Source organism: Camelus ferus, chromosome 12 (genome assembly GCF_009834535.1).
Source record: "Camelus ferus isolate YT-003-E chromosome 12, BCGSAC_Cfer_1.0, whole genome shotgun sequence".
In the NCBI taxonomy this organism is placed as follows: Eukaryota; Metazoa; Chordata; class Mammalia; order Artiodactyla; family Camelidae; genus Camelus; species Camelus ferus.
In genome coordinates this window covers 45,878,712-45,904,872 of record NC_045707.1, presented here as the reverse complement: position 1 = coordinate 45,904,872, position 26,161 = coordinate 45,878,712, and the positions used below count along the sequence as shown (strand labels likewise).

At 37.1% G+C, this 26,161-nt stretch overlaps 1 protein-coding gene across 3 annotated transcripts in view; it reads right to left on the bottom strand.

Annotated features, from left to right (window-relative positions):
• Positions 1-1,074: 1,074 nt before the first annotated feature.
• FGD6 (FYVE, RhoGEF and PH domain containing 6) overlaps positions 1,075-26,161 on the bottom strand; it is a 97,869-nt gene continuing 72,782 nt past the window's right edge. The window contains exons 9-21 of one of the 3 annotated variants that reach the window (XM_014555204.2): positions 25,022-25,072; positions 22,012-22,070; positions 21,857-21,928; positions 21,079-21,147; positions 20,458-20,541; positions 19,605-19,684; positions 13,619-13,721; positions 12,993-13,139; positions 12,047-12,149; positions 10,176-10,303; positions 6,146-6,274; positions 5,035-5,183; positions 1,075-2,936 (exon numbers count right to left, since the gene is read on the bottom strand). In XM_014555204.2, coding sequence (XP_014410690.1) covers positions 2,900-2,936; positions 5,035-5,183; positions 6,146-6,274; positions 10,176-10,303; positions 12,047-12,149; positions 12,993-13,139; positions 13,619-13,721; positions 19,605-19,684; positions 20,458-20,541; positions 21,079-21,147; positions 21,857-21,928; positions 22,012-22,070; positions 25,022-25,072 — 1,211 coding nt within the window. In that variant the 3' untranslated portion in view covers positions 1,075-2,899. Of the gene's footprint in view, positions 2,937-5,034; positions 5,184-6,145; positions 6,275-10,175; positions 10,304-12,046; positions 12,150-12,893; positions 13,140-13,618; positions 13,722-19,604; positions 19,685-20,457; positions 20,542-21,078; positions 21,148-21,856; positions 21,929-22,011; positions 22,071-25,021; positions 25,073-26,161 lie in introns of those variants that run through there. The other 2 variants (XM_006179870.3, XR_004324728.1) reach the window with 2 other exon arrangements.

Genomic DNA, 26,161 nt, shown 5'->3' with positions numbered 1-26,161 from the left:
TAGACATCCAAAAGGTACTTGCAAATCAGCCTTGCAGAATGTTAGAAAGAGTAGGTCTAAGATTGAGTTATAATGAGGGCACATTGGGGGCTGCGTTTGAGGTGTAGATGGCAAGAATCCTGTCCTTACTTTCCTCAACAAGTATTTTCTCTTAAAAGACTGTCTTACAGGGTAGGTATTTTGTGAAAAACTAATACATATGATATATAGTATCTGTCTTTAAGGAGTGTGCAGTATTAAAAGAGAAATAAGATTTACCTCTCTGGAAGTCCCAGTGACTACATTTGACTACAGTGGATCTCAAACTTCAAAAACCGAGTATAATGAAAGCACACTCCAAGTCATATCACCATATACTGTGATAACATTTATGTTTTAACTAAATTACTAAATAGCAGGCCTTCCCTATTTCTGGATATCTTCTACCAACCAAAAAAATTATACATTTGGCTAACAAAACTACACTCTAAAGTTGTCTTCTTCACTTAGTTGTTTCATTACAGCGTTGCATTAAACAAAGGTTTCTCTGATGATCTCATTTTAAGAAATGCTACCATATAGTCAAAGAATCAAGCTTGTACTTGAAAAAGAGAGAATTAATTATCTTGGGCAAAGAACAATAGGAAAATACTGGGTACATTAGGGAACAGGGGAAAAGAAGTTGGAGGGAGGTTCAGAAACGTGGGATAATGCCAAAGATAAACTTTCTCGTTTTCCTAGACTCTGGAGGGTCCTCTACGTGACATCTGCCACAGATAAAGGGGGAACACTTGTGGGAGACATGTACTAAGAACGCCAGCCTTCCTCTAGTTTAATGTGGCATCTCTTGTCTAGGTTTCTTTCAGCATTCTTTTGGGCTCGGCTTTATAACTGCTCTTCTGACATTGTGTAATACAGTACTCTCCATATTTTGCTTTTTAAAGAAATAATACATCTATGTTTGTGTTGAACTGGCGGCTTTAAAAAAAATAACTAGCACAATCATACATGAGTTCCACATGTAATTAGTGGAATTACTAGAAGTTTGTGCCGTGTTTCTTGTATTTAAGTATTTAACTGGTTCTTGATTTGGTCAACTGTTGGAAGATAGAATAGCCTTGGCTGATGATTTTTAGATTCTGATTAAACCAAAAACCTTGTAGTAAGAAGGCTGAGAGCTCAAAAACAGGAGGGAAGAATGCCAAAAAACTTCTTTTGTGAAATGCTAGTCCCAAGGAAGCAGAAGGAAACACTTTATATAAAAGGCATAACCTTGGTCTCCAGAAAGGATACACTAAAAACTGGAGGATTTTTAACACGGAAACCTTATTTATGCTATCTTGGTTAAAATTAATAAGCTGCAAAGAAGTGTTAGTTTACCTACAGTGACAGAAAGACTTGGGAGATAGCATGTGAGGATTGTGTGAGGGTTTAAAATGATTCCAAAGCAAACAACAGCCGGAAAAACTATAGCAACCAACTCTAGATCTAGTAGAGACCCTGGTGCTGTAACAGACATTCAAAAGGCTTCAGAAAGGCACCCAGGACTGCTCTTGGCAACCATAAATATCATACTGAATTAGGAAAGTCTTTATATAAAAGCAGAAAGGAATTTTCTTGTGCCCTTTGATGAACTATTTTATGGATAATCTGGCCTTTTAAGATAATTTATATTTAGTTTAAGCTCAATCAATAAATGTACATTCTCAACATCAGGAATGGCTTTCATCATAGTGTTAATTTCATTTTTCCTCTGCTAATCAACAATTTAATCTACATTGTCCATACGTTAAACAATACGTGCACCAGAATTAGGAATACAAACCCTTCCTAATGAGGTACACTGGCAGTTGATTAAAGAAAAAAAAACCTTTTTTTTAATTACCAGGGAAGACATAACACAAAGTGGTATTAAAATGAACAGTACACAGTTTCATCTAATACTGGCTTTAGAATTTGTGCTTTTGTGATATGGTAATTCCAGTTCATTTTTTAATTCACAATATTAGAGGAAATGTAACATTCTTTTTAGATGCAAATACCACCTGACTTGGGCTCAGAATACTTACAGCAGCAAGGGACATTATGTAATATAATGCTTGCCATGTTTTGCTTTTTAAAGAAATAATACATTTATGTTTGTTTTGAATTGGCAGCTTTAAAAAAAAGATTAGACTTAATGTAAAGGCCATAGAGTTGATTACTTGTGTTCCCCTACAGATGAAAACATCCTTTTTCCTGCTCAAAGTTCAGTTAAATAAAAACTCAGATTCTATCCCTTTTCTATAATTCCTTGATGATGTGACATTATCTCATGCCAAAAGATATACATAACAGTAGAAATATTTTAGATAATTTACTGGAATTTCACAGTTTACTGAGGTAGAAATTGGCCATGTGTTTTTCCATTAAAAGATACAAAACTTCATCTAAATTGACTGATTCAAAGACATGCATTTTTCATCAGCAGTTTTATAATCATAATTTCTAAATCAAACACTGCATGGAAGTTTGCTCCTTGATGTGTGTTTTATATTTACCACTAGTGAGAATATTACAATTTAACACTGTAAAACACACTGAGAAAACAGAACAGACTGTGTCACAAATAGTTAATACAGTATACAGTAATAAGATAAAAAAAGTTTTCTGTTTTCTAAAGTAAAGGTACTTTAGAATTCAGTGTCACTCTCAGAAATAATTCTGACCATTTAGTAAACATCATAAGTTTAATAAATAACATATATGAAAAACAGACATTTAAAAAAATACCTTATACCTAACAAAATAATTTCTTTGATGAAGATTTTGGTTGGATTTATCTTGGCACTGTTCATTTATAAAATTTTTGCACTGCATTTACTCTATTCTGATGAAATTTCACCCTTCTGGAATCATACAGGAGATGAGACCAATATAGCTACAATATTGTGCCTTCTTGAAATGCTTCTATCCACCTAGAAGAGAAATTTGTTAATTCGTAAAATGCAATCATCCAATACATGTTAAGACAATATAGGTAATAGCTGTGTCTGTGCATCCAATTACCCTAACATTATATTTAAGGTCTTTTCTAGAGCAAACAAGAATTCTGTACATATGGAACTACCCTTTATTTGGTAATCTGGACCCAAATTTGGCCTGAAAAGTACATCTCTTATTTCTATGAGGCACGAGGAAGGGGCCATTTCATGTAAGAGCTCTATGAAGTCCTAATGATCCCATTTAATTGATTTTGGAAGTGAATATATCTGCAAAGGCCTTTATTTCAACCCCTTTTCTGCCTTTAGGAACACTAGCTCTATCCCCATCTCCTCATCCCTTAATTCTAAGAAACTGAGATTCCTTGGGCATCTATAGTCTAGACCTGTTTTAATATTTTCAATGGAAGGGAATCTAGCATCTAGTGGTGTATGCTCAGTTAATCTAAAGTTTGTTTGCAATATAAAAGTGTCTCAGAGTTTCACAGAAGTCTTTCTAAAATTCTTTTGTCTTGAAAGTTTTATCTGACAACATACACAGCTACTGTTATTCAAAAAAACATTTGTAGGTAGTTTCTTTGTACCTCCCTAGTACTGTAATTGCTTCTGAACTTACCAGGAACATTTTAAATCACTCACTTTAATTAGTAAAAGTGGCCTATAACAGATTTATCTCAAATTTTTAGGACGGAATTTTAAAAACTTAAATTTAAAATGCAAATGGCATATGTTATACCATAATTATAAGACTGTTAAAGTCATAAGTTCCCATTAAAATTAACATATTTTTTATTTTGTAATGTTTAAATAGAGCAACCCATATGATAATAATAATAAGCTCAAAGAGAAACATAATTTAGCCTGTATTAATTCTAAATTACAAATAAGCTGATTCCTTTCACCCAACTACATTCAACTCTGTCTTGAAGGGATTTCTATCTTGTTAATTTAATGATATAAGCAAAAGATGTATATTCAAAAGCTTATCAGCTTGATGGTGAATACAGATGAAAATGATGAGAAATATAGTATCTAACAGAATATTAGGGCAATTACTATTTTATCCAAGTAATTTTAAAGAAAAAAATACTTGTGTCATAATTTTAAAATATTCTTCAGTACCTAAAAGAAATTTTTTTTTTACCTAAAAGAAATTATTTGGAGGAGCAGCTAACCATGGCTAGATATCCTAACATAGACCAAAAAAAAAAAAAAGTCTTATAGGGTATTTTTGTAACACTACCTGATTAATATTCAAGAACATACATAATTCTGGCATATTAATTCTAACTGCCTTGCTTATTTAAATCAATCTTTTTAATCTACATGTACTTTTTAAGCCTGTTGAAATAGAAAACATGAGCATCTCTTAGTGAAAACAAAAACTAACATTTTTATGAGGCCAAAAGAAAAATCAGATGAAAGGGAGGTGAACCAAACTGTTTTGTTCAGAAAGGAGCTTGATTTCAGAGATATGCTTCTCTATGTTAAGCCACCTCATGACATCTAAATAAATATTCTTGTTGGAATTTTGAAGAGACTGTTTCAGCCTTTTTCATCTAAAATGATATCCATTTCCTTCTACTCAGTCATTGGGAACAGCATGGGAGCCTCTTAATGTGTTTGACCTTTTCCCCAAAGAAGTAAGTTAGCAAGCAGCTGTTTAAACTCCTGCTGTTCCGTGGCACAATTGAATCACTGGATTGCCAAAGTCCTAGAACGTTTCAAGAGAAGATTCTTAACCTCATTGGAGGAGAGGTCAAATACCTCAGCTTCCCTTCCTTTCAGCAGAGTAGCATCATGCTGCTTCCTCGGAGTCACGTGCACACAAAATATTTTGGACAGAACTACCTATTTTCTTCTCCCCTCTGCCTCCTGAAAGTATTTCAGATACTCTCTCCTATCTTTAAAACAATTCTAAAGAGTGTGAATAATACATTAAGTCTTTCTAATTTGGATCTCTGATTTAAATTCTTAGTTGTTCTCATGCACAAAAGTAGGTTATTTTAAACATCACTCATTTAAAGTACCAACTTGAAATCTTATGTATGATAAATATGCCTAAATTACTTACTTTTGAGCTGAGTGAGCATCATCTGCTTTGAATATGTAAAATAACATGTTTTTGTGCAGTAGCTGAAACACTCTAGACTCTGAATTCTCATCTTTGACTTGAGTGACAGTGAATCCTAGTAAAGGTTGACTCTCCAATGCTGCCACGTCCTAATTTACAAAGACACAAAGGGAGATGGGTTTTTAAATTCAGATCTGAAAACTCTTGATCTATATAGCTCTAATTTAATTTCATTATACACATAGATAAAACAATGGTAATTCTAGCAACTTATTCATTTTTCATTTACTCAACAGTATTAATTGAGCTGCCCCACTCCAGCTACCCAATGAGCTAGACACTGTGCTAGATAGTTTTCAATGTGTTCATGTCCATTGAATTTCATATTATTTCCCTATAACCAAGAGAGGTAAGTAATTACATTACTTTCATTTTGTGGATGCAGAAAATATAGCTCTAGAAAGGTGATATCCCCCAGTCCCACTAAATTAGAGCTTGGACCCTAGAGAAGTGGTTTTCATAGGATGCTGGAACAAAGGATGGTCAGGTAGGAGAAAAGGGTAGTATTAGAACCAACAGCCAGAAATTGTTTATAACCCAGAACAAAGTCGATTTATCTATGCTGATACCTGATCAGTACAACCTGGGGATAGTCAAGGGAGTGTCATCCAAGAGAACTTAGCAGAAAGGATAAGAACCTCTGCCTTGGGGGAAGGGTACAGCACAGTGGTAGGGCGCATGCTTAGTATTCGCAAGGTCCTGGGTTCAATTCCCAGTACCTCCATCATAAATAAATAAGTAAACCTAATTACCTCCCACCTATCCCCACCGAAAAAAAAAGAAAAAGAACCTCTGCCTTTAGTAGTCAGTGGTCACATGACACCCCCAAAACTTACATTTTAATACTACGGAAAATTCCTAACATTTTTAAGTAAGAGCTCTTTAGGTACAAAATAAGGACACTGTTCATGTCAAAAATAACAACATCTCCTCCTCCAAAAGCAAAGTGAAACAAAAATCATAGACAGATTAAGCAAACACTGTAATTACTTCCAAGTAGCATTATAAAACAAGACCCCCAAATTACTCATGTTTAAATTTCAGATCTTACCTCACTTGCAGCATATGTATATAGCACTTTATTTTTTATGACAAACCACAAGTGTTTCCAGGGTTTTTTATTGCCCTTTGATCTGTACAAATAGCCACTCATAGAAGAATCTTCTGTGTTTGCTGATACCTAGATAAGCAAACCCCATACACAGTTTAATGGTTTTCAAACAAAAAATAAATTTTAAATAATAAAATTGCTTTTGATCTTTGGTGCTGAAAGCAATAACCATAATAATGAATGAAACTGTTTATTTTCAAAGTCTGCTACCGTACAAACTGAATACTGCCATTACCATGAGTGTAAAACCTTTCCTTTTAGAAATTCCAGAATTTTACCTGGTTTAACTGTGCTTGTACGTATGTATTTCTCTGTGGATACACCTGTGTTTTCTGAATTGCCATGAGATGAATCATAATTCCAAAGGTCAAAAATGCCTTTTGAAAGCTGTATTTTGGGGACTGTATATGTTTATTGCTCCTCTTACTTTGGAGTGTTAGGGAAAATTACTTAAACCTTTACCTCTGTTCCTAAAATAAATTTTTGGACTTCTAAAAACTATATCAACAGAAAAGTAAATAGAAAATTCTATTATTAATGGTGATGTTAAGGATCAGTTTCTGCTCTCCAAATTTTGTCCTGAAAGAAAAGAAACCTATTTTGTTTCATAAAAGGCTGACAATGTCTTAATCTCTAGGTAAAAGGTAGTATTCAGTGACTACAATCCAGCAGTTGAAACTTCTTTCTCTTTTTAAATATAGGAAAAATTGAGATGTAAGAGCCAAGTTTAGGAACTGCCTTGTTGGTGACATGATGAACAGACTCCCAGGGTGGCTTCCTGCTGATCATCAGACTGGTGCACCATCTCCTGTGGGCAGGACCTGTGACAGCCCCTAGCCTATGGAATATGGTGAAGGTGATGAGATATCATTTCCCTGAGTGTGTTAACATTACATCAGACTCCGTCTTGCTAGCAGGCTGGCTCTAGAGCCTTTCCACCATGCCAGCTTTGAAGAAGCAGCCATTTGGGGAGGCCCATGTGGCAAGTTGCTGAGGGCATCCTCTAGGAGCAAGGTAGACCCTTCCCTAGTCAGCCTTCAGATGAGAACTCAACACTGGCCAACACCTTGATTGTGGCCCTGCAGAGATTCCCATCTAAGCTCCCGAGATAATAAATGTGTGTTGTTTCAAGCCACTAGCAATAATTTGTTACACAGCAATAGAAAACTAATAGAGATGGGCTCTGTGAATTTTAAAAGTATGTCTTTAATCATGTAGTAATTGTATTAATTTCTTATAAATTTCATGAAAAGGATGATAATTGTTTAGTGGAAAATTTGTATCTAATGTTAAATTAGAAATATCTGTTAAGTGCAAGTAAATTTGTATGCAGAAATAACATGCTTGCATAAAACTATCAAGTAATTTAAAAAAAAATTAGAATGTTTACATTCAAAAGAGGTTTCTCCTAAAATGTAGTTATGTTGGGATACTACTATGTACTTACATTAAGTGTTACTGTCATTGCCCAAAATATTTTGTACATTCTTCTTTAGGAATATTTTATAATTAACTTATTAATCATACATTCACAATACTGAATAGCCATACATAGTCCTCTATCATCTTTTTAAAAAACTTGGTGTTAACCAGCTTAAGCACATGATTCACAAAACTTTCCTTCCAATGATTTCACTATTAAAAAAATAAGTCAAATCCAACTCAAAAGACATAGCCTGCCATTACTGAGGGTACTGAGGGTACATAATTCCACAAAAGAGGAATTTCTATACTACTATAACAGAGAACTATATGCAGTGGCTTATAGTAACCTGTAATGAAAAAGAATAATTAAAAAGAATATATATATAATGGAATCACTATGCTGTACACCAGAAACTAATACTACATTGTAAATCAACTATACTTCAATTTTTTTAAATGTTAAAAAAAAAAAAAAAGGAATTTCTAAAAATGTATTGAACGTCACTGGAATAAAAACACAACTTCCAAATTCCTCAAAAAGTTAAACACAGAATTACCATATGATCAAGCAATTCCACTCCTAGGTATACAACCAAGACAAATGCAAACATATGCCACACAGAAATCTGTACACAAATGTTTACAGCAGTGTTATTTGTAGTATCCAAAAGGTGGAAACAACCCAAATGTCCATGGATAGATGAATGGATAAATTGTAGTGTATACATACGATGCAGTATTATTCAGACATAAAAAGAAACAAAGTGCTGACACATGTTATAACTTGGATGAATCTCAAAAACACTGTGCTAAGTGAAAGAAGCCAGACACAAAGGTCACATATTGTATGACTCCTTTTATATGATACATCCAGAAGAGGCAAATACATTGAGCAGATTCGTGGTTGCCAGCAGGCAGAGGGAAGGGGGAATGGGGACGGTTACTTAACGGACACAGGGTGTGTTTATGAGGTAATGAAAAGGTTTTGAAATTAGAGCAATATGCTGGTTACACAACATTGTGAAAACGCCAAATACCACTGAATTATATACTTTAAAATGGTTAATTACATGTTACATTAATTTCACCTCAAGTTTTTTTAAAAAGAAGAAAAACAGCTTTCTGAGAACACTTTGACTTTTGCAGCACTGAACTGGAAAAATTTACTTCCCCTGTGTAACCACAAATAAGCAAAGCAATGGGTCTTAAACTGTAGTATGCCTACAAGTGAATCACCAAGAATGCTTGTTAGTTTCTGATTCCATACAGCTTGGGAGGGGCCCAAGAACCTGCATTTCTGGTACGTTCCCAGGTGGTGCTGTTGCTGCTCTGGAGGACACTTTGAGAACCGATGGAGTAAAGGGAGCAGTGGCTGTAGCCAGGAAGCAGAGGTTTGAAAGTGCAAGACCTGTTTGTGTGGCTGGGTAGAAAGATGTACAAAACAGGACTGGAATTAGGTTGAGTCTAGTCTATAGATCATAGAGAGTTTCTGTAGCCAATGCTGTGGAGTTCAGACTGAAGAGGGGAGCATGTGTAAGAATTATATGTATGAACTGTTACCTCAGCATGGAGAGGTGAAAAATTACAGAGAACTGAAACTTATTTCAGTTGATTAAGAACCTTTAAGTTCCTGAATATGTGTTTACATTCAGGAACTGAGTCATGGAACAGGTAAACTTCAGAGGTATTCACTCAGCTGGTATGACCAGTTCCACAAGAAACTTGGCAAGAAACATGGCATTGTAAATTGTACTCTTACTATTTCATGTGATTGGCTATAAATCACTTTCTAGTATTTCAATTGCTGAGATGAAATACACTCAACTTTACAAAAGAAACATATCTTGGTCAAATTTTTAGAGTTTGCTTCCACTTTCCATGATAGGACACCTCCATAGCACCACTCCTGGACACAAAACTAGCACAGGTGGAACTAATTAATAAACTAATCGAAATAGGAGTAACCAGAAACTACTGTCTGATCTCTTGACATTGGCTGACTGAACACTTCAATTTGAGGAACTGGAATAGGGTATCAATGATGCCTGCAGATTGACACCAGTGGCAGGTCTAACTGTGCAGGCTACTATCACTTAAAATTTTTCTTTTAAGTTTAAAGGAAGAATAACCCACTATCTGTGATATCAGCTGTATATATATAACCAACTAATGTCTACAAAAATCAAGCCATACAGGTGAGTAAATGCTAATAAAATGCCCCAAATATTCTACAGACCTCTTCCGTCTGGTAAGGGGTCTCCTCAAAGTAATTTTAAAAATTCATGTGTGTCCAAGTTATCTTTACCTTCTATCATTGCTATAAAGGGTTCTGCAAACCTTTCAACAGCCATTTTCTAAATGACTCAGGTCATAAGTGAGACCAAGCAAGGTAGTGAGGCCTCAGCCACATCCATCACCAGTATTAAAATGCATGTCTTAATAGTAGCAGGAAATGACATCTTCCTTTATGAAAGAAAAACAGTGTATTATAAGCATATGAATAATTCAGCCTCTATCAGGTTGCAAGTTTAATGGAAATACTTACTTCTTTGAGAGCAGCTGGGATTTTTTTCTGTTTCCTCCCTGATGGAATACTATGTAAGACTGATGATAAGGCACTTGAAGGAGATTTGTGATTTCCGGGAGATCCAGTCTTAGGGGAGTGCTGGTGGTCTAAAACAAATCAGGTACACTTATGTAACCAGTGGCAAGCATTCTGCAACTCAGTTTAATCCAAATCAATAAACATTGCTGCATAAAATATCCATGGAAGGATACTTAAGAAATTTATGACACTGAGGCTTCTGGGAAAAGAAGATAAATGGTGGGAAGTAGAGTGGGAGGAAGACGATCCACTGTCTAAGGTTTTATACTTTTTCAATGCAAATCCTATGAAAAGATTGCCTTTTTGTGCCTTTAGAGTTCTGAAACAGGTTAGTGTACTAACAACTTAAAAAAATAAAAATTCCCTCCTGACTTAAAAACAAACAAACAAAAAAACTAACAATAGCATTTGGTATCCAGATACATGACCAAATATTACAGTGAACAAAGTACTAGAAAAGGGACTATCAGACAAAATGAGGAAGTAATTAATTTTGACTGCAGAGGTTCAGGGAAAGCTGAGAAAAGAATGAGAGGTTTGAGTTGGCCATTGAGGTATAAGTAGGAGTTTGCCAAGCAAAAAAGAGGAAGAAGAACACTCCATGAAGAAAAGTCAGCATAAGCAAAAGCACAGAGGTATGAAATTAGATCATCTATTTGGAGATGAGGCTGGAGAAAAAAAATAAGAAGGCTGGATCTAAGGACTCTCTTTTAGGCCTTTTAGGCTGGGGAGTAACACGAGCAGACCGAATTTTAAAAAATAAATCTAGCAGTAGGGAAGAGGAAGAATTTTCAGCAGAAAAACCTGTTCAGAAATTAGGACAGTAATTCAGATGGAAGATAATGAAGGCTTTATTATGGCTGAGATGAAGAAATCAAGAGCAAGACAGGTTTTCAAAGATAAATTTGACAAGATTTACTGACCAAGTGGGTGTGGGTGATGAGGGAGGAGAATTCAAAAAAGGAATTTTGAATGTTTGAGCCTGTATTATATATACTCAGAGAACAAAGGTTGGAACATAAGGGTGGCAAATGATTAGATAGGTGTATCTTCTTGGAAAATGTATACAGATACTTATTTATTCCTCTATAAGTAGCTAGATTCTGAAATAGCATGCCATCTAGTTTGATTCACTTAGATACTCTCATTTGCTGATGAAAAGCTATCTTCATCTGCATGAAGGATAATTTTTTAAAAATCTAGATCCTACAGGTCTCAGGAAGTTAACTAATGATCTCTTCCCAAAATGTAGACCTGAGCTGCATTCATCTTAACTGCAGGGATGGATATTTGCAGATAATGAACAGGTAGATAAGATTTATCATTTTGTATTTGGTGAAAAGCTGCACATTTAGATGTAAAACAAAACCTTACTAAATCAAAGTGATTAGAATAAGGCTAACAAAGTGCCACCTAGTATATTTCCATAGAGCATTACTTTACTGATAGATTAAAAATGATTTGTAATGAGCACACAGTTGTGAAACTAGAAGCTTCAAAATTACTTGAAAGCTAAAGTTCCTCTGTAACTGTTTTAAGTTTTTCATCCTGTGATTACATTTCTACAATTAGTATTCTTAGCAAAACTGTTTTCAGGGTAAAAATAAGTTTCAGTCCAATCTCTCTTGGAATTACCACAAAATATGAGCTAAGAAAGCTTAACCAAGTTAAGAAAGCAAAACACTTAATATTTTGAGTTAAGTATCCACCAATCATATTGCTAATGTGCCTAAGATGATTCTTTTAGAACATTGTTTGAAAGCATCTAGGGAATAAAGAAATTTTCAGTTAAATCTTTACTTGTATATTACCTAATTTCTGCAGTTCTTGGAAACAATGTTCACATACTCTTGCTGGTTGATTTTTCAGGTAATCTAAGCCATACTTATTTGATGAGCAAGCTTGACATACAATCTGCAAACACATTGGAATTATTTCATTTAGAATAATCTTTGTATCCAAACCATCTGGTATGTTACAATTTATAGTGCTGTCTACTTTTCAAAACGTTTTCATAGTCACTGAGTCTCAGTAACAACTCAATGGAGCTCAGACACGTAGTGAACTCACACACAATACCACACTTGAAGATGAAGAGGCCACAGATTATTACCGAGTACTTATTATATAAAATAAAATACTAAAGGAGTTCATGTGTGCAAAATGTTTAGACCAGTGCCTGGCGTGCAGTAAGTCCTATGTTAGCTGCCTTTATCATCATCGTCTTCATCACCATTGTCATCATCACTGCTGCAACCAGGAACACTTCTGCTGTACCTTTTCTATGTGTCTGGCCTGTACTAAATGCTCTCTAAGTAAAATCTGTTAAATCTTTACAGCAACTCTCTGATTGTTATTGTCACTATGCTCATTTTACTAATGAGGTCATGAAGATGTAGAAACACTAGTGATAACTTCAACACTGAAAGTTCCCTCCTATTAAATACTTAGTATCTAAATAAATGCAGTTTCAATAATTATCTATAAATGTGAGCATCTATTTAACTGTGAATGTGTTAGTTTTTTAAAAGTAAAAATTTTCTGTTTTTCACATTCTAAAGTAATCTTGGGGTTGGAGAAGGGTAAGTTCTCTAACAAGATTGCCTCATTCCTAAATATTTAGAGAAGATACCATCCATGATTCAGTATCTCCCCTACCTCCCCTTACAGTGGTTCCAAGGAGAAATGTGCTTCCTTGCTAGGCACAGTGTGGAGCTATTACAGATCACAAGGGAGACAAGTGTTATCCTCTCCAACCTTTCCGCAGGCCCGGCAGTGGTGTCGTCTCCAGGTCAGAGTGAATTCACTTGTGCAGATCATACACATTGTGGCTCTAGTATCAGGAATCCAGATGGGAGCCTTGGACCCAAGAGGACTAACTTCGTCTTTATTTTCTGAGTCTGCCTGTGGAAGAATGACTTCTGATTATCTCTAGGCACACTGACTGCTCCAGCATTAAGCCTTTTTATACTGGTGGCTCATTGCTGATGGTATCACTAAACATGTGGATGATATTTTTCATGTTCTCAGGATGCTAAGCACTGATAGCTACACTCGAAAAATCCTCTAGCGCAAAATTAACTTAAAAAGATGCCTGTGGTAGTGCAATGACAGTTGATTAGTTTCTTCCTTAAACTATATTGCATTTCCTAAATATTCTACAATGAGGTTTTATAACTAGAAAAAATATGACTGCACTATATGCTATCATAGACTTGCAGTTAGACATTAATAGAAGGAATATTTAGCTCTGAAATTGTACACACACCTCAAAAGCCTTCTGTTAAACACATGTTGCTTTTCTAAGCCCCTGAGAAAAGTTTCTTTAGGGTAAAAACTGATTGAAATGCACTGAAAACAAAATAAGAAGGAAAAGACAATACCTCATCAAGACTCCTAGTAGGACAGAACGTGATTCTTTTCTTGGCATACTCTTCTATTGACCTGGAAATCGCTTCTAGCCATTCATCCCTTTCTGGGGCAGAACTGTTGGGGGCAAAAGAAGGTTCTATCAACCAGCTGTCAGCTTTTATCCTTGGCCTTTTTCTTACTTCTTTTTCCTTCTGCCATGGCAACAGATTCCTCCACCCTCCAACAATGCCAGTCACAGGCAACAACTCTGAGGTTTATGTGTACAAATAGTCACAGCAAGCACTAGGGAACACATGGCATTTTAGCAAACACAATGCTTTTTTTCTTTCCAAAAGTAATGCTTTCTATTGAATGGCTTTTGAAGTCTCCTAAAGTTGGAGGTACTTTTGTTTGATTTAAGGGCTATTCATACAAGTAATAATTATGATTATTTATATAACCAAGGAGTTTCCTGAGATATAATCCGAGAATTTAAAAATATTCCAAGGAATCAAGTTTCAAACCCAAATTTAAAGCATAGAATAGTAAATATTTTTAGGTTACTGAGTATTACTAAAAATATCTAGAAAGGGCACTGGAGTAAAGGAAGCATATTTCTGGTGTCACAGACAGATGTTTAAGGATAGGTTAATGAGGGAAAGAGCCTTCGATGGTTATTAGGGCTTCTTTTCCTATTCAGCTCGTCACATATTCTGTTCTTACCCTCAGTTCATCAGGAGCTATGTGATTTGAATGTAGATGGAAGTGGGCCAAATAGGGGAAAAGCCTGCTCAGAAAAGGCATTCTTGTGCTGCGTTTTTGTAACCACACCTCGCTCTAAAAAATTCTATGGTAACTCAATCACTGGTATCAGCACATTTTGTTTTGCATGCTCAGGAGTGTGAAGCACGTTTTAGGTATTGTGTGTATGTGTGTGTGTTTGTACAGAGAGACACAGATTATTTAATAATCAATTTAAAACTCTTATCATAATAAAATAAAATCATCATAATATGTGATTGTGTAAGAAAATGTTCTTTTTTTTTTTTAAGAGAAGCATACTAAAGTAGGCTTGAAATGACCTGATATCTGGAATTTGTTCTAAAGTACTTTAGAAAACAGGAAAATTTGTGGCAGAATCTTGTTAAGCTTTGAGTCTGGGTAACTGAATACGCAGTTTCATTGTATGATTCATTCTAATTTTAAGTATACTTGAACTTCTTAAATAATGTTTTTAAAATTAAAAATTCCATCATAAATAATGATACAAATAGGCATATTTTGATGAATCCAGAAGATGTCAAGGACATACTTAAAAAACCACTCACCTTCCCCATAATAATCATTCTCAGAAATGTACCTTCCTACTGAATGGCTTAAGTGCCCTTTAGAATATGGACTCATAAGGATATAAAAGGTAGAAATCCAGTTTACAAATAAAATTTTAAAACTAGTATATTTTTCAAAGTTTCATTATATACCAAAACCAAAATAAAATAGGAACAGCCCTTATCTCTCCAAACCAAACAAAACCTGCCTCAGTTACCTCCACTCTTCTACCATCACTGCCCCAGCTAGCTGCCATTTATTTCACATTTACGACTATCACTACTTACAGATAAGCAATCTCAGGATTCAAACTGTTAGATTAATTTGCTTTAGAGAACAGACTGTACTAAATGATGACTTGGTATCAGACCCAAGTGTGGCTAAAGGTTGAACCCATCACTGCCATGTCACCTCCGGCCTCTGTTCCTGTTCTTGGAAGAATTCTGTTATGAGAACATAGGCTCAGGTTCCAAGTAAACATTCATAAAATATTACTGTCCACCCGCCCTTTCTCCCTCCCCAACTTTTCACTGGAAAAGGTAACAGAAAACAGAGAGGCAGATGGCTAATTTGAGGATTGCTGTCTGATTTTCCTGGAGCCCTGGGAGCATAGGAAATGTGATTTGACTGTGCAAATCATGTCACATATGTTGTTCTTTCATTTAATCATTCCTGGCTCTCTCTTGTGTGGGGTTCTGCCAAAACAATGTTTACCAGCTCTTGATAACACATTTCTCACAGAGCATACACATTTGCCTGCAGCATCGTGTGAAGGCAGTCTAGCTCTGCTTTCATGACATGGTTAGCAGAAGAATCAGCATCTTCCTTCTATCAAACACAGTTAAACCAAGTATTCTTTTCTTTATGGAATGTGTACATTACCAGAAAGCAAATTTGCATTAAATAAGCACCATTTCCCCACTGATTGCAAAGAATGTCTAAGGGCAAAAGCTCTCCAAAAGAAGGGATTTCTGGTGTGTCAGACTTTGCCACATTATTTACTTCTTGTGTTAACTGCAGGATGTTATGCTGACATCCAAAGGCCATGTCACTTCAGTTCATTTTACTGGGAGCTGTCTATGGGCCAGGTACTGAGCCATGAACTGGGCACATGACACAAAGTACACCTCACTTGTAAGGGCTCACATCTAACTGAGGTGAGACATAAAAACAAGTAATTACCATATGATACAACAAATGTAAGGTAGATATATATCATAGAAGTAGTAAATTACCTTATTTAGGTAGCAAGGGAGGCTTTGCAGAAGTGATGACTAGGGTATGACTGGAAGAATTATAGGAGTTTGAGAGGGAACTCTCCAGTCTCTCTGTGCACCCTCAGTCAGTCTCCTAGCTTTGGTCATCATCTCTAAGCTGATGACTCCCCAATATATGCCTCTAGTCCAGGCTTCCTTCTGACATCCAGATCCTCACATAAACTGCCTCCTTGATGACCCCATTCTCAAGATTCGCAGGCACCTCACATTCCATATGCTCATGTGAACCTAAATTCCCGATTTCTCCCCCACACCTACACCTCTCCCAGTGTCACCTATCACAGTGAATGGCACCACTACCCAAAACACGGTACAAGCTGGAGACTCGTTCTTAACGTCTCTCTCTCTGTCTCTCATTTCCTATAACCAATTACTCATCATCTTCTTCAGTTCCCCTCCCCGACCATTCCCCACACAGCAACCAGATATTCTTTTAAAACTGCCAATATGATCACATCATTCCCTTGTATAAACCTTTCCGTGGTTTCCTGTGGCTCTTAGGTTAGAGACCAAAATCCACAAGATGGTTCTGCATAATCTTTCTCCCTGTCCTTCCAGGCTTACTCGGGTCTCTCTCCCTCTCATTCTCTATGTTTGTGACATGCTGGCCTTTCAGTTCTCTGAATATGCCATGTCCCTTTCCACTTCAGGACCTCTGTGCACATGTTCCCAATGGCCAGGAGCCTCCTCCTTTTCTCTCCATCTGGCTATCCAGCTCCTACTTATCCTTCATAACTCAACAGACAAAGGCCTTTAGGGAAGCTATCCCTGACTGTCCTTTCTCCACCAAACCTACTCGGGGTCCCTTGTTTTACAGCCTCATAGCACCTGGTAGTTTTCCTGTGTACTACTTAAGGGGTAATCATACTGACAATTGATTGTGTTAAATATTTGCTACGTGTTATGTCTTTGCTAACGAAATGTAAGCTCAGGGAAAGAAAGGCCCTTTTGATTCTCCACTGTACCCTGATGCCTAGCACAATGCCTGGCCCAGGGGAGAGGCTCCGTATTATTTACTAAATGAAAGAATGGATTCTAGGTAGAGGTAGCCACCCATGCAAGGCAGAAGGCTGTGAAGTTGGCTGGCATGCATGGAGAACCATAAGCAGATCCATGCTGATGGAACATGCCATGCCTTGGTAGGGTTGGTGACAAGGAGAGTGAATGATCAGGCTGGTGAGGCAGATCAGAATCAGATCACAAGAGGCCTCTTAGGCCCTTTTTACATGTTATACAGCACCTGACTCACAGTGGTTGGGGGAATTCAGAAGCAGAGCCTGGCACACAAGTTGCATTCAGTATGTGTTTGTTCCCTTTCTTCCATGCCACCTTAACACTCCCTTGGAAATTTACTTTTCCTTTATGAAGAACTTTCCAGTTTTATCATTTCTCCTGCATACCCCACGTTCAGTCCATCAGTAATCCTACTGGCTCCACCAGATTTGACCGTTTCTTACCACTCTAGTCCAGACACCATCATCTACAGCCTCCTCCCTGGTCTTCCACCTTCTACTCTAGTCTCTGTAGTTTCTACAAAGTAGACAGTCGTTCTTTTAAAAATATAAATTAAATCACCCCAATACTTAGCTTAAAACCCCTCGATGCTTTCCTATCACACCTAAAAATCCAATAACCTTATTAAGGTCTAGGAAACTGATCTGAAAGAACATGAGACATCCAGATACTTACCTGATAGGCAATCAAAGAAAGAAAGATTTACCATCATTTGCTGAATTGTTTAATCTTTAATAAAATAGAATTTTGTTTTCTTACCAAAGCACATTTTCAGTTAGGAAACATAAGTGTAACTGAAAGCTTAATTTTCCTATAGGCATTTCCTCTTTGGATCTTTGAAAATAACCTTCTTGACTTTAAGAACCAAACTTAAGTCTTTGCCAAGAGCCTGATGTATAGGTTAACTTGATGTTCTTTGCACTTTTGTTCAAACTCAAGAAAAGAAAGAATAGAAAGGGAAAAAAAGGGAACAGTTCCAAGGATTTACTTTCGCTCTGCAAATACTGATCTGGAGGATGCTTCAGGTATCCTCTCCCCACTGCCCCAGACGGAACTTTGCTTGCTCTGGCTGGTAGCTGGGAAGCATCTGACAAACCATGAACATAGGAATTTGTCTTTTCCTGTCAGCCTGAGATTTGAAGTCAGGCAGCAGGGGCCATTCCACTTCAAGAAAAGTAACATGAACCAGGGAGCTAGTCTTGTGTTCTGACTTTAGGAAGTCCACACATTTGGTCTGAGTCCTTGACATCCAGGGACACAGGCAACATTGCAATGGTTAAAAGCATGAATTTTAGCGTCAGATTCAAATTTCAGCTCCCCTGGCTCTGCTATTTAATAGCTGTTGGCTTTTCCATCATAAGATGGGTATAGTAGTAGCAAATTACCTTGAAAGGGTGTTGTGAAGATTTGATGAATTAATGCATAGAAAGTGCTTAGGATAGTCCCTGGCACAAAGTAAGCACTACATAAGTGTCTGCTGCTAATTTTATTGCATCGAAGGCTAGGTCTGAGAGCCACCCAGACTCGTTATCCAGATCAAGCTATGGCTGTTGGTGTCTCTCCTTTCACCAGACACATCCTGCCACACATCCACTTTGGCCACCCAGCGAAGAACTCAATAATATATGTGTATGAGTCATACAGCTTCAGGTTTCCTTGATTTATATTACGGTAATATATTTTGATTTACACTTTCATAAGTCACTGCAGGTTCCAATTTGAGGCAATGTGGTATCATAAATAACAATAGGTTTAAAAGCAAAAGATCTTCTATTCTATTCTTGGCCAGCTTTGTATCCTTAAGAAAGCAACTCAGTTTTTCTGTAACTTAGCCTTCCTTATTTTTAATGACACCTACCTCAGGGATTTACTATAACTTTGAATGTTACGTGAAAACTTCCTAGTAAACTACAAAGCACTATATGTTTTTAAAAACATTATGTATCATTGTAAAAAGAACTGAAATACTCACTTTAAAAAACTGATCAGTGGGTAGGGTATAGCTCAGTGGTAGAGTGCATGCTTAGCATGCACGAGGTCATGGGTTCAATCCCCAGTACCTCCATTAAATTAAAAAATAATAATAATAATAATAAATAAATAGATAAAGTTAATTACACCTCCCCCCTGCAAAAAAAAAAAAAGATCAGCAAAGCGCCCTTCTCAGCATTATCATTCTATTCAGGAACATTCTTACCTTTGTGCTTCTAGCACACAATGGCAACGGCTCACAGACATTTTACCTATGTGGCAAATCAAGAGTAAACTGCATGGTATTAGGAAAGAAAAGAAGGAGAAAATAATAAGTCTGGTAGTTAACCTAAATGTGAAAAATGCTGGAGCTGTCTGACCCTGTAATACTGGCAAATGTTCATCTATATATATTTTTAAAATATACCTGGCTGAGAGGATGAAGGAACGTTCTACACTTTCAATCTTTAGTTCATTCTGATATGCCTCTTGGGTGGGTTTTCCAACCTGAAGGAAAGCAAACCAATTTAAGCAGACTTATCCCATTGAAAATTTTATCCCTGAAGCACAGCTCAAGTTGCCCGATGCCTGGCTGCTGACATCACCCCTCATCTTTGGATCCAGTTTGATCCACCATTACTCTTCCTCATCTGCGCTATGCTCCAGACAAATTTAAATACATCCAGACACACAGGCCCAACTTCCCCACCCTTAGGCTTTTGTCAGACTATTTCCTTTACCTGGACTGCCTTTCCCCACACCTCAGCACCGCCATATGTGACCTATTCTGTAACCCTTGGCTCTTCCTCCAAAAAGACTTGCTCAGTTCTCCCTCTTTCCTAGCTGCCACCAATCCCCACCATGTCCCACTAAAAGCTGCATGTTCCTTATTTTCGGAGCTCCCACAAACCTTAACTGCGCTTTTATAGTGATATTTATTACTATCTATTTTATAGGTATTCATGTGTTGCAAATTGGCTTCCCAACTAGTTGCTAAGTTCCTGGGGGCACTGCAGCAGAGGTAGAGACAAAAAGAATCACACTTCAATTCATCTTTGTGTTTTTCACCAACTGATAACATGTTTTGTTTATAGTAGTTCTCAGTAAATGTCTCACGACTAAATTAATGTATGAGGGAACAAATGACCTCAAAAATGAATAAATAAACAGTAACACATGGAAAGAGAAGAGATAAGGATGTGAGAAAGATGATTATCTTAGAGCTCCTTCTCTAAATATATTAGGGTAAAAAGAAAGTATCTTCTAACAGATGCACAGACCTTCATTCCAGCCAATGAGAGCATGTTGTTCAGTTTATACATCCCAGACTGTACTGGTGTTGTATACAACAGGGCATCATTAAACTGAAAGTAGAAACATTTCATAGGACAATGGAAAGAAACAAATTTCAGCTACAAAGGTATTGATAAGACACAGGAATAAAGGAACAATATTACCTCTCTGTTTAAAACACTCTGAATAAAATACTTATGTTCTGCTTATAAAACCAGAACCACCTAGAATGCTTTATTAGAGTATTACTAAAAAGTAATTTCTAGAAAATGGTGCTTTCTGTCCAAATTCTGTAACAGATTCAATGTTTTGTGAATTCTAAATCCCACTAAGGTATTACAATATGCTGAAACAAATAATAGATTGAATAAATTTTTCCAAATTAGAGGTGAAATAAACTAAATTTAAAAAGGAAGTAAATTTCTAGTTATGCATCATAAGACTTTGTTTCCTATACTTGAAATGCAAATAAGCAATACATCCACTCAGAGACCCCCAATATAACTGCTATTTGAATGTGCTAAGCTTATCTGTCATGAACAAACATCTCCTTTCATTAAGCAATTATTCCTGCCTTGGACTCAACAGAAACACACGTGGCCACTTACCAGGAAAAACATCCGGGGCTGCATGACTTTCCGAGATAGTTTCATCAGAGTTCCCTCTTTGAGAAATACCTGATTCAGCCAAAAAAACACATTTAGTACTACCGTCATAATACAACTACAAAATACATATAATTTCCTTTTCAACCTCCTTTTCCCAGAATTTATTTTTGTAGGGGATGGGTGGACATAGTTTCCTTGTGACTTTTTAGTGTCATAGTTTCTTTTTAAGTCCTTTAAGTCACTTAGGAATTGGATAAGCCAGCCGAGTTTCATAAATCCAGTACTGAGCCCCAGTACCATGTGGTCTGAGATGTAACTGACCAAGCGTGCACTTGATCCTGAGGCACAGCCAACATCCTGACAACTGCAGTTTGTAATTTTCCTGGATTCATCCCCTTGGCCACTTTTGTGCTCTGTGAGGAGCATCAAAATACCAATTTTCTCCCTCCCCTTATAATCCTCTTTTACATTAAAGATTTTAAATGAAACTGTCTTTAAAGCTGTGTGAGGTCAGCTAGTATTACACAATAAAATGATCCTATTTAATCAGATACTCTGTGGGGTCCCTTGCCATTCTCCTAATTGAATTGGACTTCTTTTCATAGTGACTTAAATCATGAATGTTTTGAAAGGATAGAATGAACTGAGTTGATCCAGATTGGGTCACTGAAGAGTAACAATAACAAATAACCTATTTTCATAACTGAAATGGAAATAGCTACAAACAGTGCCTAAATCCACTGTGTTAAGTTTGCAAAAGGCCGTCCAAAGCACTTACCCGTCCAGGCTGAACTATTTCATGGTGTCCATTTAAGCTGTACTGAATTTGCATAAGTTTCTGAAAGTTGTCCTACAGAAAGAGAATGTAGAGTATGTGAAGGCACGGGCTCCCGGGCTCAACAGCACAGCAGCCACTGAAATGAATGTACTTACTCCTTGCTTCATGGTGTCATTGGCGTGGTTGGCTACCTCTATAACCACAGCAAGGGCATCTAAAATATGTAGGGACAGAAGGGGCATTTGATCATCATCATTACCAATGAATTGCAACACTGAGCAACTCCAGACAACAAGATAGCTATCTTGTCACCAACCACCAACCACCAACCACTGGAGGAGCTCAGTTAACTGCGAGTAGGCAGAAATAGAGACGATAAGGTTGGTTCAAGGAGAGCAAAAGCAAGGTAAAAACAGTACTTATGAAAAACATGAGCTTGGAAGACACTAAAGAGACATTATGGACCATGAGTATCAACAGTATGAGTTGTGTATCAATGACAGGGTTGTTTTCTGCTGAGATTTGATTGTTCTGTTGAAGTTTACAAGGATAAGGATAGGATTTTACCTGGAAGCTAAGGACCATTCCAGGATAAACTGCCATGGGAGAGAAGGATTCTGGGATAGGAAACCAGAATTCTGAGAAGCAACTATTTAAGAGGATCAGCACTCAGCTGCTTTTTCTTAGTCTGGTCCTGAAAAAGGAAGAAATGCCACATGGAAGCCTACTGGACCTTAGGAAATTATATTACCATATTTTGTGAGCTAGGTTATTTAGCTTCAGCTGTGTTTTATTCTTTTTATTAACCCTTTGCCTTTGTTAAATGTTTCTGAATGTTTCAGTCTTATTATCTGCGTGAGTAGATATAAATGAAAAAGTCTATAATTTGTCTCCTTTTGGGCAACAGTTGTTCTCAATCTAAGACAGTAGTGTTCCCCTTGGGACATCAGGACACGTGTAAGGCAACTTTTGGTTGTCACAAACTGGGAAGGTCCACTGGCCTTTAGTGGGTAGGATCCAAGGATGTTAAAAATCCTGCAATACTAATGAGAAATCCACAAAAAGGTTACTCTATATACTATGACAGTAGCACTTCCAGGGAGAAAACTGGTAGAGTGTTTAAGAGGGAAGCATGGCCTCCTGAGGCTGGTGGGGCAAGTGAGAATAATCGTCAATGAAAGGACTATTTTTTTTAAAGAGATCAATTTCTGGAAAGGGTGTGAGGTTTTGGTCCAGCTACTGTAACTGACCAAAGGATACTCTTTCTAGTACCAGCCCTGGAGGTTCTTATGTTCCTTAAGTGTATTCTTATCACCATTATTAAAGGAAAGCAGTATTTCCTTTAGAGACCCTGACCACATATCAGGATTTATTGCATCTGGCACTTGTCATGGCAAATATTCAAGAGGTGACCCTGGACACATTCCCCACTTTCTGGCATGCTTGAATTCCCAGTGGACAGGAACAAAAGTTTAAAATTTAATGAATGGATGAAATAATAAAGCTGCTGCTATTTGGTCACCTGGCCGCCAAGCTCTGACTTCTTTCATCCATTCTGCAATTCTACTTTACCCATGTCATCTCTTTAAAAGGCCCTGGTGACTCTTCCATACACTCTTCTGCTTACCTTCAAAGGTATATTGGTCTCATTTTTCCTCGCCCTTGGGCAATCTCATCTACAACCAATCATCTCTTTACTGCATTGCCTCTGGCCACAAAGTATACCTCACTGTTCACTGCTTATTCTAAGCCATGTCTTTGCTGAAGTATGTAATTTTCTTTAAACAAGCTCCTTAACCTCTGGCCCTGTATTTGTCTTATCAGTAAAATGGAGTTAATAACTCGCTATGCTAGAAGGCAGAAGCCCTGGGACGTATGTTTCCTTGAGGCCTTATTTGTTAAGATCTGTCTGAAATGTTTATCTCCGTGAGACAGACTCTGATCTGGAATGTCCACTCTTCCTCTCATCCACCATCTCCAGTCGGCTCCTCTCTGGCCCTACTTCTCTCAAAGCGAAGCTCTGCCTCTTTGAACTTCATGCTTTTCTCCCTCTCCCAAATGATTCTATACTGTTCAGGTGCATCCTTACTTTAAAGCTGTCTTCTTTGTTCTTTATCTGATGATGAGTATTACAGACTTTCTTCTTCAACTAAACTATATGTTCACCAAAGACAAGAAGTATGTCATACCCACCACTTCAAACTTTTCCTTTAAAAAAGCATATTAAAAAGTATAACACTTGCAAAGAGAAGATAGAGAAGAAGTAAAATGATTAATAGAATGAGTAAGAATCTCTTATAAAATGGGTTAAGAGCCTTTCAGCTTTGTAATATGAAAATGTAAAGGATGCACAAGAATGTGGTCAAAATTCGTAAAATCAATGGGGTAGAGATGGACTTGCCTAAGGTGCTTCTAGATTAGAACCAGGGATATACCTATGACATTTGAAAGAGGTAGTTTGGGGATAAATAGAAAGAAACACCACTATCCTGAACAGAATTCATCCTTATGTGTGTGTATGTGTATGTGTGAGAGAGGGAAAGACAGACAGACATACATACACACACACAGACACAGGATTATCCTGTGACTATCAACGGGTCCCTTGCGTTGTAATGTACGACTTCCCTTAAGGACTACTGGGGGTGAGGGGGTGAAAGGATGATAAGGCTAATGCTGATCATTAAACAGTCCCAGCACAACAGGCTATTTCAGACCTTCTCCCTAATTTGTGTAGTTTGGTCACTTCGTGGACTTGTGATTTTAAAGCCTAAAAGGACCTTGCAGATCAACTGGTTCAGTACCTACTTTTGAAAGCAGTGGACATCTAGAGAAGGTGAATTTACCCCTGGCACAGAGAGACAGAGCACAGGAGGATGAAGCTTCCTGACTACAGACTATGCTGGGACCACCCTTTCAGGAGGCTGGCTCCCATTGCTGCCTGGCCACGGGCATCTTTTTGTCCCTATAATTTCACCGCCATCCAGCACCACTCTACCACTTTACCAGTTCTATTTTGATTTGCCCAAAATAGAGTTTTTAAAAAGACTTGTTACAAATAAAATACAATTTTGTATATGGATTCTGTTACATTTTTACTTTCTAGGTCCAAATAAATATAATATAAAAACTTCTGTAACACATAAGACCACAAAGGTTATTTACCTTGAGTGTCTCTGTAATCTCCAGAGTCTTCTAAGAGATTTTTCAAATAATCTAGAAAAGGAAAAAAATCATAGTATTTAGTACAATAAATTACTAAGGAAAAAAACATTTGTCTTTCTTATTCAATACTCCAGTCAGTCTTATTGGTTCATACACACTTGTTCGATTTGTGTTAATGTTCTAAAAATGCGAAAGAATTAAGCCCAGGGATCAACTTGAACAAATCAGGACACAGAATCAGAGCTTTAGAGGTTGCACTGGTGATTTTAGAGATGAGGAATCAGGCTACACGGTATCACCCAAGTAATACAACCTCTCTGTGTCACAGGCAGGACTAGAATCCAGGTCTCCTGATGCCAAGTTCAGCTCTTTTACTCTAACACACATGAAATACCTTAATCTCAAGGTTAGATGTATTGTCTAGTACCAAATTTCAAGCATTAATAGATTAGATGCCTAATGAACTCTTAGATTTGCCAATCTTAAGAGTCTAATAATGCCTAGAACACCAGAAAAATGCAATACATGTATCTAGACCATTGGTTCTCAAATGGGGACGAATTTGCCCTCCTGGAGGCATTTCTGATTGTCGTAACTGGGGGAAAGGGGGCGCTACAGGCATCTAGTGGTTAGTGGCCAGGGATGCTGCTAAATTTCCTACAAATGCACAGGACAGTCCTACAACAAAGAATTATCAATTATCTGACCAAAATGTCAATAGGACCACATGGAGAAACCCTGGTCTAAATGAAGATGGTCTGTAAATGAACAACATGGTATACAGGAGTTGTTACAGTATTTTTTTAAAAAGGCAATAGGCTGTATTAAATAAATCTTTAATACAAAGGTATGTCACAGGATTTCAAGGTAATATTTCCTTCTATGTGGAGACATGTGGGATGGCTTGCCATTAACTATCAAATTAAAACAAATTTCATTCCCTGGAATTTAAAGTCCCCACTACAAGTCCCCACTGACTTTTCTGATTTTCTCTCGCGCTACTGCCTAACACAAGCCCTTTGTTCTTACCAAAGTTTGATTCTGCACAATTCCTTAAACACTTTCCATGTTTTTCCTGGCTCCATATTTTTTGTCTCTAATGTTCCCTTCTTCTGAATCCTTTCTCTGTCTCTGCATATA